The sequence below is a fragment of the Lonchura striata genome, chromosome 3 (assembly GCF_050655825.1).
Source record: "Lonchura striata isolate lonStrDom1 chromosome 3, ASM5065582v1, whole genome shotgun sequence".
NCBI lineage: Eukaryota > Metazoa > Chordata > Aves > Passeriformes > Estrildidae > Lonchura > Lonchura striata.
Genome location: NC_140705.1, coordinates 5,676,236 through 5,701,720, shown reverse-complemented (window position 1 = coordinate 5,701,720; position 25,485 = coordinate 5,676,236). Strand labels below are relative to the sequence as shown.

The 25,485-nt window shown below is 39.9% G+C and overlaps 1 protein-coding gene across 10 annotated transcripts in view; it reads left to right on the top strand.

Moving 5' to 3' along the window:
- SUPT3H (SPT3 homolog, SAGA and STAGA complex component) overlaps positions 1-25,485 on the top strand; it is a 260,596-nt gene that overhangs the window by 71,664 nt on the left and 163,447 nt on the right. For 3 of the 10 annotated variants that reach the window (XM_085576230.1, XM_085576229.1, XM_085576228.1), the window contains exon 3: positions 9-25,485. The exons of the other annotated variants lie outside the window; for them this stretch is intronic. In XM_085576230.1, coding sequence (XP_085432356.1) covers positions 3,019-4,770 — 1,752 coding nt within the window. In that variant the 5' untranslated portion in view covers positions 9-3,018 and the 3' untranslated portion in view covers positions 4,771-25,485. The remainder of the gene's footprint in view (positions 1-8) is intronic. 10 annotated transcript variants of the gene reach the window in all.

Here is a 25,485-nt window from a genome sequence, read left to right as displayed (position 1 = left end):
GCCTACAGGATGACACACAGGATCCTGCACTGAAGGAAGGATGTCACTTTAGCACCTTTTCCAGCAATTGGCATCACACCACAGTCCTTTCCTGGCAGTCAGCTACACATGAATTCAGTGAGTGGGTGTCCTGACCCCGGTGTTGTGATGTGCTGGCATGTGTTTTATAGACTTCATAGCATAGCTGGGGTTAGAAGGGAGCTCTGGAGAAGCTTTACCTGGAGCAGATTCTACAGGATCATGTCAAGGCAAGTTCTGAGTATCTCCAGAGGAGACTCTGCAACCTCTCTGGGCAATCTGTTCCAGTGCTCTGTCACCTGCAAGGACATTTTCCTTTATATTCACATCCTGTATTGCACTTGTGCCTGTTGCCCCTTTTCATGTTGGTGGCACCACTGAAAAGATTCTGGCCCAATCCTCTTTGATACCTGCCCTTCAAGGAGTATTTTTTTCTTTCTCTCCATCTATATGGAGAAGAAGCTCATATGCATAAGGATCCTAGATTTGGAACTTTGAGCTGGCAGATGCACCTGTAATCCTCAAAGGTCACTTTCTGGGATCTGCTGGCTTTTGTTTTTTAACACTACAACATGCTTTAAAATTGAGCAGTGCCTTTGACTCAATGAGATGCTCATTGTAGTTTGGTTTATTTAATAGATAGAAGATTCAATAGTGTATTGCAAATAGAGAGTTTGGAAGCATTTTAACAAATTGGTTTACAGTACGAAAGGATTTTTGATGCTGCTTTATGAGGTTTGATTACTTTTGTGTCAGCTTCCATACAATTTTAACTTTTTCTTTATATAGTGTATTAGATTCTTCAAATTCTCAGTATTTACCTAAAGTAATAAATGTAAAGTTAAAATTTTGTTTGAGAAGAGAAGGCTCTGGTTTTGTGCTGTCATTTAAACAATTTGTTTGGTCATGCAGTAGTTCAAAACTCAGTGTTTTTGGGACATTTGAGAATTTTAGCCAGTTTCTGTGCATTATTGGGGTATCAGAGCAATGTAAACTGGGGGACCTAAGGATATCTTGGGACAATGAGCTTCAAATCTTAACTCTAAACTTTATCTGTATTAATGAAAGTACATATTCCACAAAATTGGAAAATACATGCAAATCAACTTTAAGACTTGGCTTTGGTGCTTTCATAATTAGTTTTAAAAAGAAAAGTACAAGGGAAAGACTAAATTACAAGACAAAACATAATGATAAATGAGCTTAAGTACACTAAACTAAATTAAACACTGATTTATTCCTGTTTAGAAATACCACTAAATACCATAAAACAGTAGTGACCAATTACACAATTTTGGGAAAGCCTAACTAGCTTGTTAGGCTTTGGGAAAATCAACTAGCTTATACCTTGAGAAAAAAATTATACCTTAATGATAGATTGTAATCCTAAAGTAGGATTAGAATTTTAAAGCTTTATTCCTGAGGCATATACACTAAGACTATTAAGCTTTGTATTGGGATCAAACCAAAGCTTCATTTAAACTGCTATCATCTCTAGCACTGGCTAACAGTGGACCTCAAGGAAGGAATATAAGAAAAGGGGAAAAATATAGGGATATTTCCACAGGATGCTTTCCTAACCTCTTGCTATGCGTAGTTCAGGCTTCCTGAGCTAGAGCTGTCTTTGTTTTTAGTAGCTGTCACTGAATGTTTCTTCAGTGAGTTTACCCAGCTGCTGTTTGAACCTATCTAAAATTTGAGGAGTAGCTTGCAGCAAGCCCTTTAATTCTGTAGGTCTCCTCTTCCTGCTTATATAGCATAGCTTGTAACGGTTATGAAAGTTCCATGATCTTTGGATAGGGGGAATGGTTGGAAGAGCTGATGGGTTTTATCTGTTATTTCTGTAAGACAGTCTAGAAGATGTAGTTGGTCTTTTTGGTGTGTGATAAATAAAGCAGCCAGAACTTGAGTGGGACAAAAAAAAAATAAATATCAATTTTACTTTGTCTTGCATCAGTGCCTAATGAGTAGCTGTCCTGGGTTGTAAGATAAGCTTGTATTCCATTTGCCATCTGTCGAAGGCGAACCGGTTGGACAGGTTTTTTGTTATCTCTCTCAGAGACAATGGTTTGTGTATACACCTTCGACTGATTCAATGAAGGGGGTCCCACCCAGAGGGGGGAAGCAGCTCTCTCCCTCTTCTTCGCGGGACTCCGGGAGAAGCAGCTCTCTCCCTCTTCTTCGCGGGACTCCGGGAGAAGCAGCTCTCTCCCTCTTCTTCGCGGGACTCCGAGAGAAGCAGCTCTCTCTCTCTCTCTCTGCGCGGGATTCCCGGGGAAAGCAGCTCTCGCTCTTCTTCGCGGGACTCCGAGAGAAGCAGCTCTCTCGCTCTCTCTTCGCGGGATTCCGAGAGAAGCAGCTCTCCCTCTTCTTCGCGGGACTCCGAGAGAAGCAGCTCTCTCTCTCTGCGCGGGATTCCCAGAAAAGCAGCTCTCGCTCTCTCTCTCTTCGGCGGCACCCGCAGCGAAGCAGCCGGCGCGCGCAGAGGCGACGGCAGCGGAGCTCAGAGGCAACCCCGGCGCAGAGGAAGACCGGCCCCCACTGCCACCAGATCTTCAGAGGAAAACTATACCCTTCTAAAGATCACCACTTCAGCTGCAACTCATCAACTATTGCAAGGGAAAGCAATTGTCCCAGCAAAACCTGATACTGGCATTCCTCAGGTTCTAGACTTTTTCTTTCACTAGTTTTGTTTGTACCGATTGCATTTTCCTTTTTAAATTGTTGTCTAGTTTTCTCCTAGTAAAGAATTGTTACTCCCACTCCCATATCTTTGCCTGAGAGCCTTTTAATTTAAAGATCCTCGTAATTCAGAGGGAGGGGGGTTTGCCGTTCTCCATTGCACAGGAGGCTTTGCCCTCTTTCACAGACTCCTGTCTTGTCTAACCAAGACAGAATTTGGCGCCCAACGTGGGGCCCGAGGGCATTGAGAGGGAAAAAGGATTAACAGTTCTTAAGTAATTTGGTTTTGTTGTGTGTAAAAACATCTTCAGCATCACCATGTGGTCTAGTTTACCTTGGTTTGGGTGGCATGTGATCGTAGCTATACTTTTCCCATTTGCAGACCCTTATCTAAAAATGGGTCCTATGACTAAGGCTACGGTGTCTGTTATCAAGTTTGGCTTCTGGGTTAATTGGGTGAGGAATTCATGGATCTTTAATTTCCTCTGGAAGGCAGGTACATGGATTCATAGCTATCACACGTTAACTGTATGTTTTTGGGGTTACTTTAATAACGGTACCTACTGCGAGGAAATAGCACCTGGGCAAACTTTCTCTCAACCTTTTAACCATCTTTTTGGGTCTGTTCCACCAGTTCTCAAAGGGTTAAGATCCTTTATAAGTGCTAATGATACCATACAATGGGTGGTGTTGCTGATAGTCCTGTTATATTTAGCATTCAGAGATAAGGGAAGATTAACCTGGATAACTACCCTCACACCTACACCACAGACTCGAGATGCTGCTGCTCCAGAGCCTGACCCTGCCCCACAGCCCACCTCAGAAATGAACCGCCCAGATTGGGTGAGGGTTCTGGTTAAGGAGATACGAGAGATGCTGAAGGAGTGCATTTCCCCAGCTGGTGAGAAACCGGCCCTTTGCCTTGAGGAGGGACAGTCTAATAGTACAGCTGTGGAACCCACTAATGTTACAACTGTCCAGGTTCCAGCTGAACCACAAGGGCAGTCACGGTCAGCAGCAGTGGCCCCGGTAGAAACAAGGAAGTCTAAGGTGAAAGCAGAACACCCTGCAGATAGGGACAGGAATGGAGGAACCTCACAACCCACAGGGGAGCCAGAAATTGCTATCATCACCGAATCCCTGACGTACGAAAGTCTTCGCAATCTGCATAAAGACATTGTGCGACGAGGGCGTGAGGCTTATGCTACCTGGCTACTCCGAGTTTGGGATCTTATGGGTACAGGCGTGCAGCTGGACGGTGGTGAGGCAAAGAACTTGGGACCCTTGACCCAGGACTCGGGTATAAATCAGGTTTTTGTAAGGGAACCAGGGTCCCTTTCTCTCTGGGAGCGGCTCTTAATGAGTGTCAGGGAGAGGTTTATCCACAGAGAGAGAATGCAAGAGCACCATCATAGAATGCGCTGGAAGACCCTCGAGGAAGGGATCCAACAGCTGAGAGAAGTGGCAGTATTGGAGGTACTCTTTGGGAGGGATGGACGACACAATAATGACCCTGACAAGGTCAGGTGTACGGGACAAATGCTGTGGAGTCTGGCAAATCTTGGGCCATCTCAATACGCCACCTTCATTGCAACGATCAATGCTGACACCCACCGGGAGACAATAGGTTCTGTTGCCAACAAACTTAGGAATTATGAGAGTATGATTAATGGCCCAATGCAGGCTCATATCTCAGCTGTGATTAAGGAGTTTAAAGAGGAGATGAGGGAGGAGATAAAGAAGGTTAATACAACACCCGTGAGAGTCACAGGCCCCAGAATCAGCACCCAACAATCCCCAGCTAGAGAGAGAGGGTACACCCCAAGGGCTAATCTGTGGTTCTTCCTGCGTGACCATGGGGAAGACATGGGGAGGTGGGATGGGAAACCCACCTCTGTCCTGGCAGCACGGGTCCGTCAACTCAAGGAGGGAAACTCTAACCGGGGGAGTTCCACCAAAGTGAAGGTAGCCTCAACCTCCCGTGACCAAGCTTGTGGGTACGATCTGTCAGACCCCCTTGAAGGGACCTCTAGTATGTATGCCCAGGGAAGGAATGATAACCAGTGTTAGAGGGGCCCTGTCTCTAGCCAGGGAGAAGCACGGGAAAACCGGATCTTCTGGACAGTGTGGATCCGATGGCCTGGCACATCAGAGCCACAAAAATATGATGCTTTAGTTGATACTGGTGCACAGTGTACTCTGATACCATCGGGACATGTGGGGGCAGAGCCTGTTTCCATTGCTGGTGTGACAGGGGGATCACAACAATTGACTCTGGTGGAAGCTGAGGTGAGCCTGACTGGGAAGGAGTGGAAGAAACACCCTATAGTGACTGGCCCAGATGCTCCGTGTATCCTAGGTATAGACTTCCTCCGGAACGGATATTACAAAGACCCAAAGGGACTCAGGTGGGCTTTTGGAATAGCCGCTGTAGAGGCAGAAGACATTAAGCAATTGAACACCTTGCCTGGACTGTCAGAAAACCCCTCTGCAGTAGGACTCCTAAGGGTGGAAGAACAACGCGTGCCAATTGCGACCTCGACAGTGCACCGCCGGCAGTATCGGACGGATCGAGATGCCGTGATCCCCATCCACAAAATGATTCGGGAGCTGGAGAGCCAAGGGGTGATCAGCAAAACCCACTCACCCTTCAACAGCCCCATCTGGCCTGTGCGCAAATCTGACAAAGAATGGAGATTGACTGTGGACTATCGTGGCTTAAATGAAGTGACTCCACCGCTGAGCGCTGCTGTGCCGGACATGCTGGAACTCCAGTACGAGCTGGAGTCCAAGGCAGCAAAGTGGTATGCCACCATTGATATTGCTAATGCGTTTTTCTCCATTCCTCTGGCAGCAGAATGCAGGCCTCAGTTTGCTTTCACCTAGAGGGGCGTGCAGTACACCTGGAACCGACTGCCCCAGGGGTGGAAACACAGCCCCACCATCTGCCATGGACTGATCCAGGCTGCACTAGAAAAGGGTGAGGCTCCAGAACACCTGCAATACATTGATGACATCATTGTGTGGGGGAGCACAGCGGCAGAAGTGTTTGAGAAAGGTGAGAGGATCATCCAGATACTACTAGAAGCTGGCTTTGCCGTCAAGAAGAGCAAAGTCAAGGGACCTGCCCGAGAGATCCAGTTCCTGGGAGTGAAATGGCAAGATGGACGGCGCCAGATTCCCACTGAGGTCATCAACAAGATCACAGCTATGTCCCCACCAACCAGCAAAAAGGAAACACAAGCTTTCCTGGGTGCCATAGGTTTCTGGAGAATGCACATTCCTGAGTATAGCCAGATTGTGAGCCCTCTTTATCTGGTTACCCGAAAGAAGAATGATTTCCACTGGGGCCCTGAGCAGCAACAAGCCTTCACCCAGATCAAGCAGGAGATCGCTCATGCTGTAGCCCTTGGCCCAGTCAGAACGGGACCAGAGGTCAAGAATGTGCTCTACTCTGCAGCCGGGAACCATGGGTTGTCTTGGAGCCTTTGGCAGAAAGTGCCTGGGGAGACTCGAGGCCGACCACTGGGATTCTGGAGCCGAAGTTACAGAGAGTCTGAAGCCAACTACACTCCCACAGAGAAGGAAATCTTGGCTGCCTTTGAAGGAGTTCAAGCAGCCTCGGAAGTAATTGGCACAGAAACACAACTCCTCCTGGCACCCCGACTACCGGTGCTGGGGTGGATGTTTAAAGGAAAGGTTCCTACTACCCACCATGCCACTGACGCCACATGGAGCAAATGGATTGCCCTCATCACTCAACGCGCCCGTATTGGAAACCTGAATCGCCCTGGGATTTTGGAAATAATTACGAACTGGCCAGAAGGTGAAAACTTTGGTCTCACTGATGATGAGGAGCAGGTACAAGTGGCAAGGGCTGAAGAAGCTCCACCATACAACCAACTACCAGCAGAGGAGACCTGCTACGCTCTTTTCACTGACGGTTCCTGTCGCATCGTAGGGATGAACCGGAAGTGGAAAGCAGCCGTATGGAGCCCCACACGCCAAGTTGCACAAGCTACCGAAGGAGAAGGTGGATCGAGCCAACTCGCTGAACTCAAGGCCGTTCAGCTGGCTCTGGACATTGCTGAAAGGGAAAAGTAGCCAAAGCTCTACCTTTATACTGATTCATGGATGGTAGCCAATGCTCTGTGGGGCTGGCTGGGAAGGTGGAGAAAGGCCAACTGGCAACGTAGAGGAAAGCCAATCTGGGCTGCTGATATATGGAAAGACATTGCCTCTCGGGTGGAAAAGCTGACGGTGAAAGTCCGTCATGTAGATGCCCATGTCCCCAAAAGTCGGGCTAATGAGGAGCACCGGAACAACGAGCAAGTAGATCAGGCAGCAAAAATAGAGGTGTCAAAGATAGACTTAGATTGGCACCATAAGGGGGAGTTGTTCCTGGCTCGATGGGCTCATGATGCCTCAGGTCATCAGGGCAGAGATGCCACCTACAAGTGGGCACGAGACCGAGGGGTGGATCTAACCATGGACAGTGTTTCCCAGGTTATCCATGACTGTGAGACGTGTGCTGCCATCAAACAGGCCAAGAGGGTGAAGCCCCTATGGTATGGTGGGCGGTAGTCCAAGTACAAGTATGGGGAGGCCTGGCAGATTGACTACATCACACTGCCCCAGACACGCCAAGGCAAGCGCTACGTGCTGACCATGGTAGAAGCCACCACTGGATGGCTGGAGACTTTCCCTGTACCTCATGCCACTGCCCGGAACACCATCTTAGGCTTGGAAAAACAAGTCCTGTGGAGACACGGCACCCCTGAGAGAATTGAGTCTGACAACGGCACCCATTTCAAGAACAGCCTTATCAACACCTGGGCCAGAGAACATAGTATCGAATGGATATATCATATTCCCTATCATGCTCCAGCTGCCGGCAAAGTTAAACGGTGCAACGGACTCCTTAAGACTACCCTGAAGGCACTCGGTGGGGGAACATTTAGAAACTGAGAAATTAACCTGGCAAAAGCAACCTGGATAGTCAACACCCGGGGGTCTGTCAATCGAGCTGGCCCTGCTCAGTCAGAACCCTTACACGCAGTAGATGGAGATAAGGTCCCTGTAGTACATATGAAAGGTATTTTAGGGAAAACTGTTTGGATTAATCCCACCTCAGGCAAAGACCAACCCATTCGTGGGATTGTCTTTGCTCAAGGACCTAGTTACACTTGGTGGGTAATGCAGGAAGATGGGGAGACCCGCTGTGTACCACAGGGAAACTTAGTCTTAAGAGAGAACTGGGTGTAAGATTTCATGGTGTGCAGATGGAAATAGAATAAGGGGTGGATAATGTCCTGGGTTGTAAGATAAGCTTGTATTCCATTTGCCATCTGTCGAAGGCGAACCGGTTGGACAGGTTTTTTGTTATCTCTCTCAGAGACAATGGTTTGTGTATACACCTTCGACTGATTCAATGAAGGGGGTCCCACCCAGAGGGGGGAAGCAGCTCTCTCCCTCTTCTTCGCGGGACTCCGGGAGAAGCAGCTCTCTCCCTCTTCTTCGCGGGACTCCGGGAGAAGCAGCTCTCTCCCTCTTCTTCGCGGGACTCCGAGAGAAGCAGCTCTCTCTCTCTCTCTCTGCGCGGGATTCCCGGAGAAAGCAGCTCTCGCTCTTCTTCGCGGGACTCCGAGAGAAGCAGCTCTCTCGCTCTCTCTTCGCGGGATTCCGAGAGAAGCAGCTCTCCCTCTTCTTCGCGGGACTCCGAGAGAAGCAGCTCTCTCTCTCTGCGCGGGATTCCCAGAAAAGCAGCTCTCGCTCTCTCTCTCTTCGGCGGCACCCGCAGCGAAGCAGCCGGCGCGCGCAGAGGCGACGGCAGCGGAGCTCAGAGGCAACCCCGGCGCAGAGGAAGACCGGCCCCCACTGCCACCAGATCTTCAGAGGAAAACTATACCCTTCTAAAGATCACCACTTCAGCTGCAACTCATCAACTATTGCAAGGGAAAGCAATTGTCCCAGCAAAACCTGATACTGGCATTCCTCAGGTTCTAGACTTTTTCTTTCACTAGTTTTGTTTGTACCGATTGCATTTTCCTTTTTAAATTGTTGTCTAGTTTTCTCCTAGTAAAGAATTGTTACTCCCACTCCCATATCTTTGCCTGAGAGCCTTTTAATTTAAAGATCCTCGTAATTCAGAGGGAGGGGGGTTTGCCGTTCTCCATTGCACAGGAGGCTTTGCCCTCTTTCACAGACTCCTGTCTTGTCTAACCAAGACAGTAGCAGAATCCCAGTCAAATTATATCACTTTTCCATAAGTGTAATATCCCGGTACTGACTCTTAGTGTGTTAATGCTGGAGAGTGTTTTCTAAACCAGTTCTGACTCATACCCACCTGCTTTGAGCAGAGTAAGTGCATAACTCTTGTTAACGTATATATGAATTTTTTTTTTTTTACAATGAAAAGGTCGTCAGGCTCATACTGAGTAGGCTAAATCTAGAGGAATATACTCTGACAACTATGGATGACAGTGTCCTGAGAGTTACTCAGTGCTTTTTGGACCATGTGAAGAAACTCTACAGTATGACTCTCGCAATGGCTCTGTGGGTCATCTTTTAGATATTTTAAATTATGCAAATTGCATCAGCACTTAAGTCATGTTTTTAAAAATTGGAGGATGCTGGTAGTAAGCCAAGAAAAAGAGCTTTATACTTTATACTTAAGGTATGTTCTTTATATTGTATATTCTTATTGTATGAATTCCCTAAAAATACCTGTAATGCTCTAAAGCTCAGTGTTTGTTTTTTTTTTTCAAAATGCAATTAGCATAAGAAAATGTATATTTTTAACCTATTCCTTAAACTTCATGTGCACTCAAGAAACTACCACTGTAAACACAAAGTAAAATCTCGTACAATGCCTTATAAAGTTGTTCAATGCCCATCTACTTCCCAAATGAAATTTGGGAAAATAAATACTGTCTTATCAGCTGGTTGGCTTTATGGAATTTAGCTGAATTTTGAGCAAGTTAAGTTAATGGTAATCACTCGTGTGGCACAGAATTCCACTTACATTAGCTTTGAAGACAGTGAAATGAAGCAATTTTCTAATTGACTGAGTTAAATGTTTAGTATATGCAAAGAGCAAAAGCTTTTGGAAACAAGTTGGATTTTTTTTCAGCAGAACTTTCCAATTTTTATTTTTAAGGAAGTGAAGTAGTCTCTCTGACAGACTTCATCCAGTCACCTGGTCTAGTGAGAGTTGTTCCTGCCCATGGCAGGAGGTTGGAACTCAATGATCTGTAAGGTTGTTTCCAACCCAAACTATTCTGTTCTTCTATGTAAGGTCTAATTTTCATTACTAAAATTCAAGTAATTAATTTAATTCACTTATTTCCTACTCTACTGGATGACACTTGTTTTGAAGTGAAATAATAAGAATTTTCTTTTCAGCAGAGTATTTAGTGTGGAGGCCAGAAAAACATACAAGAAAACAGAATTTGAAGTGAATTGTCATTTAGTAGGAATGGCTACATAAAATGCACAATGGAAGAGCAACAAACTACCAAATACAGAAGTGTCAGACCTTTGGACTGCTATGAGCAATGGGTTTCTAAATTTTGTACTTTTATAAGCTTTTTTACCCTTCATTCTTGTACAGCAGAAATGGTGATTAAAACAGCAAGGAATAAATGGATTGCTGGGGCATCTACATTAATGAATTGGGAAAGAAGATTAGTTCTTAGTCTCAATACTTCTTTGCTTTCTTTTTAATAGTAGAAGATGCTTAAAAAAAATCCAGAAAAAAACTTTAGAATTAATAAATGACCTTTCATTTTTACATGAATCTGCATTAAATCATTGATAGGTGATAATTTCTTGGCTCTAAAGATTCCAAAATTGCTCATGATTTATGCACACAGTAGTTTTTTTTTGCCTTGAGATTAACATGTGTGTTTATTGCTTTTATTTTGGGAAGGAAAAAAGTTCTAAATGGGTTTTTATGCTTTGTTAGAAGAGCATCAGTTCTGCAAAATCAAGCATAAAAATTAGAAAATAATATAGTGAAGGTTATCTCTGTAAATGTGATTTATATCCTTGTGCAGTGAAGAATGAGCTGGCACTAATTGCTGCTTTTATTTTGTGGGGATATGCCCTGCAAAGCTGGAGTAGTTCCTTAGCACTGACAATTCCATCTGACTGACTTTCCCAGACATCAGGCCTTGGCTAAGGCCATTCATGGGATCAGTCACACTGTTGATAAGCTCAATATGTGGCTTTCCTCTCTCAAAGGATTTTGTGAATTATCTGCAAGCAGTCAGTTACTGGAATCATGTTTCATGTAGTTCTGCCAGATCTGGCACGTTAAATTAAAGTGTTGTGCCAAACAGTGAAATGCACTTGTTCTTATTATCTCATAGCATGCAAACAGTGAGGATTTATTCTAGCTCTCCAGACTGAACTTTTGCCAGAAACAGCTACCAAGAATAATGATGGGAATGAGATTTTTTTTTTAAGAAACAATACTGCCCTTCTTGTATCTGACTTGTCATCTCTCCCACTTTCTGACTTCAGAAAACTACCTTTTATTCTGGTAATACCTTGTATTTAATACTGAACTGCTTCTGCAGATAAATCTGCCCCTGACCATTTTACTCTTTCCATTCCAGAGGTGGGTAGCCATTTTCAAAGTTCCTATTCCAATTTTGGTAGTGCTTGGTTGTTTTTCTCTGATCAGTGTCTGTTGACAAGAAATCACCATCCATGGCCACCCACAGCAAATTCTTCTAAAGCAGCAGAGTTCTTACATTGCAAAGACAGACTGGTTTTGCAAAGCATGACCCAGATTCACTGCTAACTGGAATACATAACCCTGATTCTTTCTAATGAGGAAAACCATAGAAGAAATAATGGTTGCTATATCTTTACCACATCACTGATTAAGATGCTGTGTTGTATCAGGTGAAAGCCGCAAATGAAGATGTAGAATTGATATTTATGTAAACTTGGGGCCTTCAGTCCTTCCATACACGATAGAATGCTGTGAGAGATTTGTTGTTTTGTCATAAGTAGTCCATGTTCTCAATATTTGAATGAAAATTTCTGTTTGTGATTATCAGTTCTTATCACATGCTCTCTAGAAATGTTTATTTTGTTCTGTTATTCTGTAGAGGAGTTGCTACAAAACTTTAAGCTTGATTGAACTTTCTAACCAGACATTGTTTATTTGAAAAAGTCTGAATAAAAGATCCTTTCTTGCAATGCTTCCCTTTGAAGGCTGTGTAAAATTTGTTTTGCTTACTTCGGAGGCTTTATTTAGCATAGCTTGATTACGTTTTTCCATTCTTTTTGTACTGGCTGTTAGAGACCATTATATTTTATACATATCAACATGTTGGTATTTAAAGGCTTATTCAAAATTTCCATTCTTGGATCATTATGTGGAAAACCATTGCTACATTTCAGTTATTTACATTTTCCTATTCCTTAAATTTGGCATTCAATAAAGTCTTAACTAACCTGTAAATAGTCCTCATCAGGATATTTGGAAACCACCCTGTAAGCGCTTTCAAGCTTTCTGTTCATTCTGCTAGTCTGAGATAATCAAGAGTGCTACTTTTATTTTTATAGTAGAGTTGCCTGTTTCTAGGCTGAAGTTTAAGTGGATAATAGTACACCACAGGTTGTTAGTTTTTCCCTTTCAGATGCTGAACACATGAATATGTTGGTCAACAGCTGAGGGAAAGCCTCTTTGATCAAATTGTGTGTACCGTGTATTTTAAGACAAAGACAATATCCCAAAGTAAGAGATTTTTCTTTCTCAAAAGGTTTTCTTCTTAAGATGTGAAATGAGTCTTGCTGATGAATGGTAATATTTAGTTTTTATTGTATAGCCTCCTCTGTGACAGAAATACTATGCTCCATGAGAGAGAGTATTATATAGTAATTGGAAGTTCTGTGGCATGTTTGGGAAGACTGGAGATGGTTCTGATTAAGTATTTAATGAAGCAAACATTTAAGTGATATGAAATCATAGTTTTTATTTTCAACAAGTTTACCACAAAATGAGGATGAGTATGAATACCTGCTTAAGGTGAAAATCAGTACTTCACAGCGTTGATTGTTGGGGTTTTTTTTTTAATTAAATGAATCAACATTGGAAGAAAATGGCAAGTTAAAAATGAATTATGGCAAGTTTGTTTCTGTAAAACATTAGACAGGAAATGCTCCCCATCTTCAATACATTAATGCAGTTTCATGGGTGAAAGCTAAATATTCATAGCTAAATATTGAAAGCCAAATATTCAACATTTGATATCATTAAATGTTGATATCTTTTGTGACACCTGCATTTCTAGTGGTTTTATTGAAGGCCTTGTCCTATGAAGGTAAAAAGAGATTTTTTTTGTTGTAGCTTAATTTTTATTAGCAGTTACAGGTATAGAGACAATGCTGACAAAAACAGGGTATCTTTACATGTTTTCTGAAGGGCTTGGCCAATTCAGAAAACCATATGTAAGCCTTAGTAGTAGAAGAGTATTTTAATGTGTACTGCAGGTAATACAAGACATTTCTGTGTATAAGAAAACCAATTCTAAACTAGAAACATATTTTTATGGGCTTAAAATATAAATAAAATTATCCACTTGCATATAGTTAGTGTAATATTGTTATAGGAAATATATATGGATGAAAAAGAAAATAAATATAGTCCTAACTTTCAAATTGCAAGTCTCAACAAAGAAAAAGAAGTCATCTGCATACATGCAGTTAAAGTATTAGTAGACTCCAACTTTGGTGTATTTTGTAGTACACTTACAGCACTATATTTTGGAAACAAATAGTATCCAATATATATAATATGGATGTATTTTGTTTCACAGTACTGTGTAAAACTATAACAAAATTTCAAAATTTGAGTGCTTAATTTATGCATTTAAAATAGCTGAAGAATATGATTATATATTCTAGCAGGCATGTATAGTGTATGTTAGAATTAGATTTTGCTAAAGACTTCTTATTTAATCATAGTATGTATAAAATCATTTAATCTCTAGTATCTTCATGCTTCAATTTTACTTGTTTGCTCCTGTCACATAGAAGCTTGTATTTAATGTAATACATAGATTTTAACATTTGAGAAATAAAGATTACTATATAGTATTGGCCATTAAGTGCTTGGCATCCTATGAAAATGAAGGAAGATAAAGTGTGATCACAAAAGTCAATGAAATTGTGGTTCTCCAAGAACCTTATTTCTACATAATGAAAGAAATGTAGATAGAGGAACAGAAATGTCTTGTGAAACAGAGGAATGTTCCAAGATGAAAAGGTGTCTTTTGAAGTGCTAGGAAACTGCAAAAAAGCTGCTGGGGAGCATGCATCTTTCTAAGCACAGCTCTTAGGGAATTTAAATTTCTTTTATTGTTTTAGCTGTAATGCCTATAGCCACTGCTGACAGTAATTTGGCAGGTAACCAGATGTGATCACTTCTTGATATTAACAAATCTGCCTCTTTTACAGATATTCTCCTCTACCAGTCTGTTGTCTTCTATGGGTGTTTCCTGTTGTGATTTATCCTAAGCCCCTGTTTGCCTTTGTTCTTGTTTTAGCATGCTGCCGTAGCCTCTCAGCTGGAGGGCCAAATGAATCCCGGGCTGCTCTGAGAGCAGCACAGGCAGGAGGGTGACCTGTTGGAGCAAGTCCAAATGAGGCCACCAAGATGCTGAAAGGGCTGGAGCACCTCTTCTTTGAAGGCAGAGGGAGTTAGGCTCATTCAGCCTGGAGAATATAAGGCTCTAGAGAAACCTTATTTGTGGCCTTTCAGTATTTAGGGGGGACTAATAAGGAAGGTGAGAACAGACTTTAGTCGGGCCTTTCGAGATAGCACAAGGGGTAGTGGTTTTAAACTGAAAAAGAGTTGATTTAGATTGGATATAAAGAAGATTTGTATGATGAGGGTGCTGAGGCCCTGAACAGGTTGTTCAGAGAATTTCTGGATGCCCCATCTCTGGAAATGTTAGGGCTTGGAGCAGCCTGCTCTAGTAAAAGGTGTCATGTTGGCAGTGGGACTGGGAAGAGATGACCTTTAATTCCCTTCTATTCCAAACCAATCTATGATTCCATGGCTGAAAGCTCCCTTCCAACCCCCACTATTCAGATTTTATGATTGCTTTAAGTCCTTGTGTTCTTACTCTAATAGAAAAAAATCATACTTGGAGATGCTGTTTTAGGTCTCTCACATAAGATATTCAACTATATATATTCTATGTATGGTACCTCTACCTGTGTAGCATTATTTCAATGTGCTTTGAAGTTGATCTGCCTGGCATATAGTTAGAATGCATATAATAACTACAAAATTTAATTTCACTTGTAATTAAATTTCATTGTAACATTCCAGTACTTTCAGTGAAGATTTCAATAAAATGTGAGAAATGGTTTCTGTCACCCTCATGTTAATGTCACTTTCCTAGATGGCTTTTTCTACTATTTCAGGCTCTTGAATGTTATCAGTTAGGATTTTTAAAATAAAACATATTTGTAAACTTCTATTTGCTTAAATTTTTTTACTATTTTTCTTAGTATTTTTATTTTTCTTTGCCACACAGCCTGTGTGTGGCCAGAAAGCTTTTAGGTTGTTGTAGGAAATACTTTACATGCTTCTAAACTCCCCTGTACTTGGGTGATTGTTCAGTGGCCAGATACTGTCACCCTGAGCCATGCTGCTCATTTATACATAGCATTACTGATTGAAATCTCTTCCTATCGTTAAGTGATCTCATTATATTGACATTTCTCTGATTTACAGAGGTTTAATTTTTTAGGTTTATAAAGTTTCTTGCAGTGTGTTCTTGTCATGCTTAAATTTGTTAAAGTACAGAGGAAGTATGTTATGGTTGGCAGTACGGTTTCCATTCATCTTTTGCAGCATCTTTTTATCAACCATCCTTTTCAAGTGATTAGCAGGGTTCCGAAAAATGTTGCACTGCTGTTTAGGACAGCAGTAGATCAGATTGGTATTTTAATTTTTTTTTTCCCTGCATGTAGATCTGTAGTCTGAAAACCAGTCTGAAAAGACCTTTATACTCTATTCCCTGCTAGGATGGATTTGGACAGTCTGGGGCACTTTGGTTGATTGTTTGAATTACCCAGTTTTCCCTGAAGGACAGATATATTGGCTTTTCTAAAGACTTCGAAATTTTTGATAGGATCTTTTGTGGTATATGATGTAGGACTTTCAGTTTAGGACATGTTGGGATGTTTTTATATATAAACCTCTTCAGTAAGGTGAGGATTAACCTTTTCTATTAGTTTAAAGCCCAGTTAAAAGAAAACAAAGTAAAAAGTCTTGGATACTATAATGATTTTCATGGAGTATTCTGTCTTACAGCTTTAGTTATTTATTACTGTTACTCACATAGTCATTTTAAATAGTTAACTGGTAACAATTCTCCAAAACTGGTGATAAAACCAAAGACGAAATATCTGAGTAAGCCTGCCATTCACAGGAAGTGTAACATTCCATGGGTAGGAATTTCTCAGTCTTGCTGAATCATCTGTACTTGGCCTTCCAAATAAAATTTAAAAATTATTTTCATGAACAGACAGTTTGAACCTAAGGGTATTGTATAGGAGTTGTGGAAATTGTGAGGTGAGAATGGACTAGGGAAGGAAGGGATAAAAAAATGAAGTACTGGAGAAAGAATAGGGCAGAAGGAAGGTATTGAGCAGGAGGAAATGTGTAGCAAATTTTTGCAGGAGCATAGTTACAGTATGAGTCAATTAAAGAAAATCTGGATGTGAAGCTAAGTGTAAATAATTGCTGAAAAGTTGCAATACCTATGATGCTTTGAAGTGATAGAAATGTACAGTGGTTTCGTCAGCACTTGTAAAACTTGGATGAAGAGAACTGGCCAGAAAAATATAAGGAGTTTAGGTGGAAAATGAACTGCATATGGTTTGCTAGTAGGGATAAAGACAGATGGATTTTGGAATATACAAGTTGTTGCTATGCTCTATTAGAAATGAAGGTAGAGCATTTCAAATTGCAGCTGGCTTTATAGTTGATGTTTATTTGCAATGGCAAGACACTCGAGTGTGCAAGTAAGAAGTTTTCCATTAATGACCTTCATAGAGAATGCTTAAGGCAGAAAAAGGGAAATTTCAATGTATCTGAACTTCTGGATTTCATTAATGAAAAAATAAGCTCAGTATTAGAATTTGATCAGCCTGAACTGAGATTTGGACACTGAAGTCCACCTAAGGCTCAGACAGCAAAAAGTCCAAAAAGCGTTTGAAGACTTCCTGGTCCTTTTTTGTAAGTTACATACTTTATCATCCCCTGTGGAAATTTACACTGAATGATGATCGGAGGTCTCTTCCAACCCAAACCGTGCTGTAGTTGTATTTAGTTTGAGGATTTATAGCATACTTAGCTTCACTTCCTTAACATGTGCTCAAAAATGCCTGCTCTGGGAGGTGGGCATCTGTCTCCCACCAGTCTCCTACCTAAAACAGGTTTAGGAAGGGACACCTGAATTCTGGCCCTCTATTGCAGATAAAAGTTCAACGTAGAACAGACTATTTTGTTAACAATGCCCATTTATTTCAAGAGTGCTCTCATGGAATTCTGGGAGGAGTTGCAGCCTGGACTGCAGCCACCTGGATGGGTCTTACATCCCAGGGATTTGCCATGCATCCACAGAATGGGGATCAGGCTCCAGAGACTGTTAAGGATTGCTCTTTTCCTTGATCCTGTGCAGCTCAAAGAAGGTGCCACCAGGGACCTAAGTCCTCAGTAGCAAACTGAGAACATGACCCTTCATTGCATGTGTGTTTGTGGAGAAATGATGGAGTTCTGGAGTTGTGGTACCTATTCACAGTGATCTGTTTTATCCAGCTGTGGTTGTAAAGTGAATATTCTTAGATTTGGTAGGAGGTGGTTTGGAACCAGTTTGTACCCCCCTGCTAGAATGTCCCACACATCTATGGTGGCATGGGTTGGGAATAGTATTATCTTACTGGTGTGGAATCATCAGAGGAAAGAAAATTATTAGAGGCAAAGATAGAATAAATTTAATGAGCCAGTGTGACACTGGAAGACAAGAGGCCACTGTGAAGAATAAAGATTTTTTTTTTGTGGTCTAATTCTCTATAGAGTACTGGCTCCTTCTAAAAGCTGCTGGGTTGTTGTTAACTCAAATTTCTTTTGAGATGCTACAATTTAAAAATCATTGGGTAGTGTGTTTCATAGTCAAACATACTGTAATTAATGCTTTTAGTCTGATTTATAACAGCGTGTATTTTTCATTCAATTTTAAGAGTTTACCTTGTGCATGGTATCTCTTTTTTCCTTTTCTCTTTAAATGCATGTTTCATTTAGTGTCTGCAGATCTTACTTCACTGCTGACTATGTGAAATCTTACGTGCTGTGATTTGAATTGTGGCATCATAAATTAAAGTACTGAGAGGTTACCAATTCTATTTTCCTGTCTGGGCAATGTACTGCCGAGAAAGAAAAACAAATTTAACAAATACAGAGATTTAAAATGCATAGGTTTCTGGGCTGTTAACATAATTTTTGAAAGTGAGTATTGAAGTTGAGACCTTCTCTTTAGTATATTGATGTTGGAAAATGAAGAGACTGTGTGGTGGCTGAATTTCCATTGACACTTTTTTTGCCATTTCTAGCAGTACTTTAAACATTGAACGTTTTGCCCCTGTTATTTCAACTGTTCCTTGAAAATGGCCATTTCAAATCGATATTAAAGCTACATGTCTCATGCTGGTCTGTCACGTGATAATGTAATTTATTTTCAGTTTTAAAGTTGCTGATCGCAGTGGAAAATAATTTTAAATACATTTTTAGCTACTTTATTATATCTGTAGGTATTTTTACAGCTTAACTCTCTTAAGAGGTGCAAAAGAAGAAACTGGTTTTTCAAGTACTTTTTTATTCCTTGCTTTCAAGTACTATTTTTCCCTTTCCTATTTATTTAAATAATAATGTTTTGTTCAGAAACCCAGCTACTTCTGGGTAAAAATGTTTTTTATTTACTTCTGTAAATAAAAAACATTTAGAGGCTTCATAGCAAAAACAAAATTTTTGTTTCATGATAAAAACATAGTTTAAAGATGGATTATGAATAGAGTCCATATAGATCCAAATTAAAAAATATAATAGTTACAACTTCGTAGCTCATGGAGGAGAAAAATGTTTAGTGACTATTGCAAGATAGTCAATCAGCATTAAGATGTAGCTTTTCTTTCTGTTACTTAACTGTGAATTTATATATTAATTAGTGTCATAATTTAGCAAATTATAGGGAATTACTGGATCCTTAAAATTACTGGGGAAAAAGGCTCCTTCTTGGAGTAACTCCTTGGAATTTCAGTGTTTAAGCAATGTGGAATTTTCAGTAATTTGACTTCATTTAATTTATCTCAGCAAAGTACCCATGAAATAATTTTTAATAAATCAAATTCAAACATGTGCTGGAACATTTGCCAAGATTATAGGGTAGTATGAGCTACTGCTACCTTTGACATAATGCTAAAATTCAGAAAAGAAATTTTATATATTTATTACAGCAGGAAAATATTTTGGTGAAAAAATAGTACTTAAGCAGCCTATTTTTCATATTCTACAAATGTTGTCATGAGGGAAAGATGTAGACTCACTGATCCATCATCATTCACCCATTCTCACCCTTCCTACTCACAGAAATTGATGCCATCCTCAGGTTATTTTTACAGAATTCCAAGTATAAAGTGCTATTGCATGGGTACTGTGTATCAAAAGCTGTCAATTCTGTTGCTGAAAGGAGTATAGTTGCTCTAAATACTATTTTATTGGAAATATATGAAGCTGAATATCTGAAAGCACTGTTAGGGTATTAGGCTAGCTTTGTTGTGGATTCTGAGAGGCAGGATCCTTCTGTTATTCCAAATGTAACTGGACAGAAGTCACTGCCTGATACATACTCCCTTGTTTTGGCATCTAAACAACAGCTTAATATATGTTCTATTGTTTAGAAGTCATACAGAAAGTGGCATGGCTAATTGAAATTAGAAATAAATTTAGCAAATAAAATTTTGTAAAAATTCTATGGGTGCAATATCAGAAATGGGATGAACGGATAAAATAATTTAAAAATGTGATTCTCTAGGGGCATTTTCCAATCACAACATAGTAACAAATGTTTGTTAAGGTTCTAACATTATTGAATTTAGTAAATAGTTGTATAAATTTTTCAAATCAGAAATCAAAGGACTGAAGTGACTCCAGGTTGCTGCAGCTGTCTGGGGGAGTGTCCTTTGGTGCAGCCGAGAAGCAGCACAGGAATGTGTATGGAATAGCTGAGGAAGCATCTCTGTTATTTTACAGTTAATCTTAAAATAAGGTCACCTTGGAAATAATTTTATTCTTGTGCTTTAATTAGGTTTTTAGGTTGTTTTTGTTTTTTGGGTTTTTTTGGTTTTTTTTTTTTTTGGTAGGGTAGAGATGTAAATAATAAGAAAATGATATTTTAAAAAATAAAATAAGCATCTAATATAGATGAAGAGCCCTAGTAAAAATCACTGTTCAGGTCTTCATCTTTTAATATTTCCTGGGGCTGTTTATTATATTTTATATGTTTTAATGTAATATAATTCAAACATGATTTTCCTTGTTATTATAAAATTTTAACCATGGCTTTTGAAATAATAATTTTTGATATGAAGCAGAATGTAAGAACAGGAGAACTATATCAGGATTTCTTTGAAATCTGAGGGCAATAAAGCTGCTTTTTGGGCAGTTGATTCCTCCTCTAGAGTTTCTGAGAGGCTGGGTGCTGTGAGTAGGCGTTTTTAGTCTGGGCACAGTGAGCTCAAACAACTTTCAGAGTAAAGTGTGCACTTTGAGGTATGGGAGGAATAGTTCATTTTCCATTGTGAACTGCCAGGCAAGTCAAATTCTGAAAGAATGTTATAAGTTACACGTAATTTTAAAGTAGTTTGAAAAGCAGCAGCACATTTACATGATCTAGATGTGAGTGTAAGTGCACGGTTTTAAGCAGTGTCCTTTTCTGAACAGAATTAAACCAAGAACCTGTAATCTGTTGTAAGTTCCGCTCAAGGCAGCTTGCTAGAAGTTAAATAACATTAATATTTTAGTTGGAGCTCATGTAGAAGAAGTATTATTTTAAACAAAAATGAAGTCTACAGCTATCTGGTTGTGAATGTCTCTCAATTACAGTGGCGTCCGTGGATCTTGGATCTGAATGAAGATTTGGCTAGAAATTCTCCACATCCTTAGTCTGAGTTTTCCTCTGAATAAGAAACAGCATGTGTGAATTACATTTGCTATAATCCACTCCATGCAGGAGGCTAAAAAATTCTATGAAAAATGATTATGCACTGTTGAAAACAATTCTGATTGAGGCGGATAGATGCCTTTTTAATTTAGCTAGTTAGGAGTTGGAGATATTTTGAGACGTGCTGCCGAGCGGCCAACATTTTAATATTTAGCTAAACACAAACCTATGAATACGAAGTAACTCTGCCGTTGCAGACAATCACATTCCAACGGTGGTGTAACTTCCTGCATTTAACCGAACATGAAACATTATTCAGTGAAAAGGAAAAATACTCTTTTTCCTGAGCGTGCTACCCAAGCAATTAGAATGAATTGCTACTACTGTAAAGTGGGGAGTTACTGAATGAGATAATCTGTATTTAAGCGTTCCATAATACAAGCCTACGGACTAAAAACGTTCTCTTCTGCATCAACTTAAAATATTTTTACAGTTGTAGCTACCAGGTTTATAAAGAGGTTTCTCCTGCATTTACAGAACGGAACATTTTTGTGTGTTAGGGAAGTAAATTTCAGTTTAACTGCTGAAAGTGCTGCGATGCTCACAGTGTTTTCGAAGGAGTTGCAAGCTCCAAAGACGTACCCAGGTCCTCACTTCCCTGTTTCAGTCAAAACAAAAGAAACTTTTTCCCATTGCTGCACATATATGAAAACTACCAAACTGAAACAATGGCTGAGGTGGGTTTTTCAGTGGAAAAGGTAGAACTCAGTGGAAAATTATCTTATGAATAGTTTTGTAAAATGCGACAACATTAGTAACTTCCAATGCATTACTGGTAGACTGGAGTCAGAGTACAGTTAAGACAAAAAATTAAGGCTACATATTTAGTGCCTCATTTCCAGTTTCTCGTTTGACCTTAATGTGGAAATTCAGTCAACTATTATAAATAAAAATTACATTTTCTTGGTTTGTCATTTGGAGCTGAGAGACGGGATTGACTGCATCTTGTAGAAGATAAGTAATGTTCTGTATGCACGAAGTTTAGCTTAGTCTTATTTTTTAAATTAACATTATGATTAAAGTAATGGAATTATACTGTGTTCATAATTCCTATTAAAAAAAAAAGTTAAAAGAAGTATATTTGTCTTCATTCATATGAAATCATTTAAGGGAAAGGTGAAATCCAGTTTGAAAATGTCCAGTTTGGGTTATTATCTGAAGAGAATTTTGAAGGAAAATAAAGTATTATTTAGCTTCATATTCTAATTCATGCAGAAATGTTCCTTCTCAGATGTTTCTTTTGAATTAAAAAGGTTAAATTGCAGCTTTGACTGCAATTATTGGTACATCTTATCTACTGCATCAAAGAAGGCTGTCATGGGTGAGAGACCACTATCAAAGAATTGGAAAATGTGTTGTGAATAAATCCTACACAAAGTCATGTAAAAGAAATGCAGTGAGAAAATATTCATCCTTGTGAAAAAATATAATTTTCAAGGTGGTGTTTCCCTGTCGTCCAGCAAATTAGAGAGGTCAAACTCCTGGCAGCTTGTAAAACAGAAACAGCCTATGGCTTCATATAAAAATGCAGCAAGTTATTGCTTATATCCCACCTTTGCATTTAAACCAAGAACTAACTGCTGTTTGTATTTTTAAAAATAGAAGTCTGTTTACTTTGATTAAGCAATCTTGTTAGCTGCAAATATTTTTGACCCTCCCACACCTCTCCCATATTTTTTTTCTTTTGTCTTGTGTAGAAGTAATGAATCTCATGGATTGTATCTGGACTGTCAGTGGGATATAATATAATTTACTGACTGATTCCATTCCAGACGTCTACATGGTTTGAAAACTGGATTATGGTGTTTAAGATACAAACTGTCTGCCCTTACTTGTCACAGAAAAATACTCGTCAGTTAAGCCACAAACTCATATAAATAAGACTTTGGTCTTAGAGCAACATATTTTTTAACAGATCTTTGAAAGTATGAGTTCAAAAGCTCAGTTTTGCAGAAGTTTGGACTTACATAAGCTCTATATACCTAATAGGAGAAAGTATTTTTTTAATGGAATTTGCAAAGACAAATAAGAAAAGGGAAATAGGAAACGTGTTACTTCATTACTGAAAGAACAACTCTAGTCTAAGTGAGAAGAAATAAGAAATGAGTAAATGCATGAGGAATTAGTTGAGTAAAGATTTTAGTATAGATGACATCATTCCTAGTATTTAGTCAAAGTAGAGTTTACTTTACATGTACTACATTAAAGCTGTGACTTTTAAATAATACAAAATATTGTCATACCTTTTCTAGGCATCTCTCTAAGTATTTTGTAAAAACAGGCACAAATAGTATAGTTAAATGGCTGCAAGTCTTCATCGCTCTTCTCGCTGTTTTTATTTTTGAATACTAACTTCTACTTGATTAGAACTGTTCTATACTTTAACAGTGCATTAGGCATTAAAAATGCCCTGCAATTTCTACCACCCTCAAGAAAGCCACAAACCCACCAGTTCACTGACTGTACCAACATTTTAACAAAAGACTTATTTCAGAGTGTTCCTGCTATTGCATTTATTCCATATCTCCATGGTACTCTCTCCTGTGTGGCAGAAAGTTGCCTATGATTAAAAAACCAATAAAATCAGTCAAACGTAAATTTTGCTTCATCCTGTGAAATGTTTCTTGTCATTCAGATTGGATATTCTAGCATGTTCTTACTGACCTGAAAAATACATGATTCAACCTCACTTTAGGAAATTTATTGCGTTTCTTAAATGATCTAAAACAGCAGGACCACATCCATGGGTTAATCTAAATAACCCAGCCATGATGTCAGGATGACTTGGATAGCACTGTTGCCTGATTTAAGTTCTCTTGACCTTCTGTGGTTCCTCTGGTTCAGTAGCTCTGCTACCCTCCAGCCATTTGAGTTGATATTTCCCATATGAAGAGATGTTGTGATAGCATCTGATTGCACCTACCCAGGGGAGGGTTTCAGCTAGGTGCAATGCTCAGTGTTTGATCCCTCTGGAGGTTCTTGGGCTTGAGGCTCTTGGGGTGTTGCAGGTGCTTTTTCTGGCAGCTCAGAGAGTCTGTAAGTGGCACCTCTTGGTCTGCATGACCAGGGAGGGAAGTTAAAGTGGTTACCTTGATTAAAACAGAAACAATATTAAAAGAAAGTAAGGGAAGGCATCTACTGTATGAAGAATGGGACTGTGCTGTAGCACATAAAGACCATATATTAAGTTGCTGGACCAAAAAAAATTATTTTCAGCAGAACATACTTCTCTCCATGATATGAAGGAATAGCCCAGGATTTTGGCTTAATCCTGGATTCTTAGATTTTTTTTTTTTTCTGTAAGTGATTATTTGTGAAAGCTGGAGAGTGCCTGGAAAGGGTGAGGCATGGATTGGTGGGGCAAGGAAGACACTTTGCTGGATGATGGGGGTAAAACCAAGATGGCAAGACAATTGCATGGCATCAGGGCCTTGTTGACCAGCTGGTACAGAGAGGATTGAAAGAGGAAAATATACATGACATCTAAACACGAGCAGCCCATCTTCAGACTGACATTTCCAAAGTTATGAATGCAGGCTTTTGTAACTCTAAATGTTTAATGCAGTTTTTGTGTGCAGTTCTATTTGTTTGTGTTGTGGTAGCACTCAAGTAGCCCAGTCACAGACATGGTAGCTTTATGCAGATGAGAAGAGAGACCCTGTTCCACAGGTTTGTACCCTGACCTCTGGCATGGAGCAAATATTAAGCGTAAAAGAAGTTCATTTTTGAGAGGGTGGGTGAGCTCGTGTGGCTCAAATTGAGCAAAATTGGATGACTTAGCAGAGGTTTGTCCCCAAGAACAAGCTGAACTTCAGCCCCTGGAGCTCTACCAGTAAATTCTAACAGGCTCCTCCTTATTTCCTGTTACAGACCTGTGCTGGCTTCAAAGGACTGGAGCCCAAATTGTTCTGCATCTGAGTTTGCTAGTGAGGAAGAGCTTTTTCATTTTTAGGATTGCATCTTGTTAAAATTAAGAAATCCATGCCTGCTGCTGGTTGTTAGTGGCTGTGCTGATTCCTGTCATACATCATGAATACCGGGAATGCACACTCAAGTGCACCAAAATAAGGAAATATTTTTTTTTATGTAGAAGTTTTGGTGATGTTCAGCACCAAAGAGCTCTTCAGTGCAATGTACGAATTTCATTTATTTGGCGTTTTTAGATTTAGCTGCAGAACTGTCCTGCTGCATCTCAAGAATCTGCTCAGGAAGTTTTGAAAAGTGTTCAAGGAAAACTATACAGCTTTCGTAAAACTGTAAATATTGCTGAGATACTGCATCTGGAAAAAGGACCAGTTCCTGGTTTTAAACAGGTGTATTTCTAGAAGCCAAATGTCTGACTGTGCCTATATAAATTAAGATTTCTCTTAACTTGTTTTTTTAATGTTTAGGGTGATTTGAAGAAAGTAATCGAATTAAGTATTTTCCTTAAAAAAAAACAAAAAAAAAAAAACCAAAAAAAAATCAAACAAAA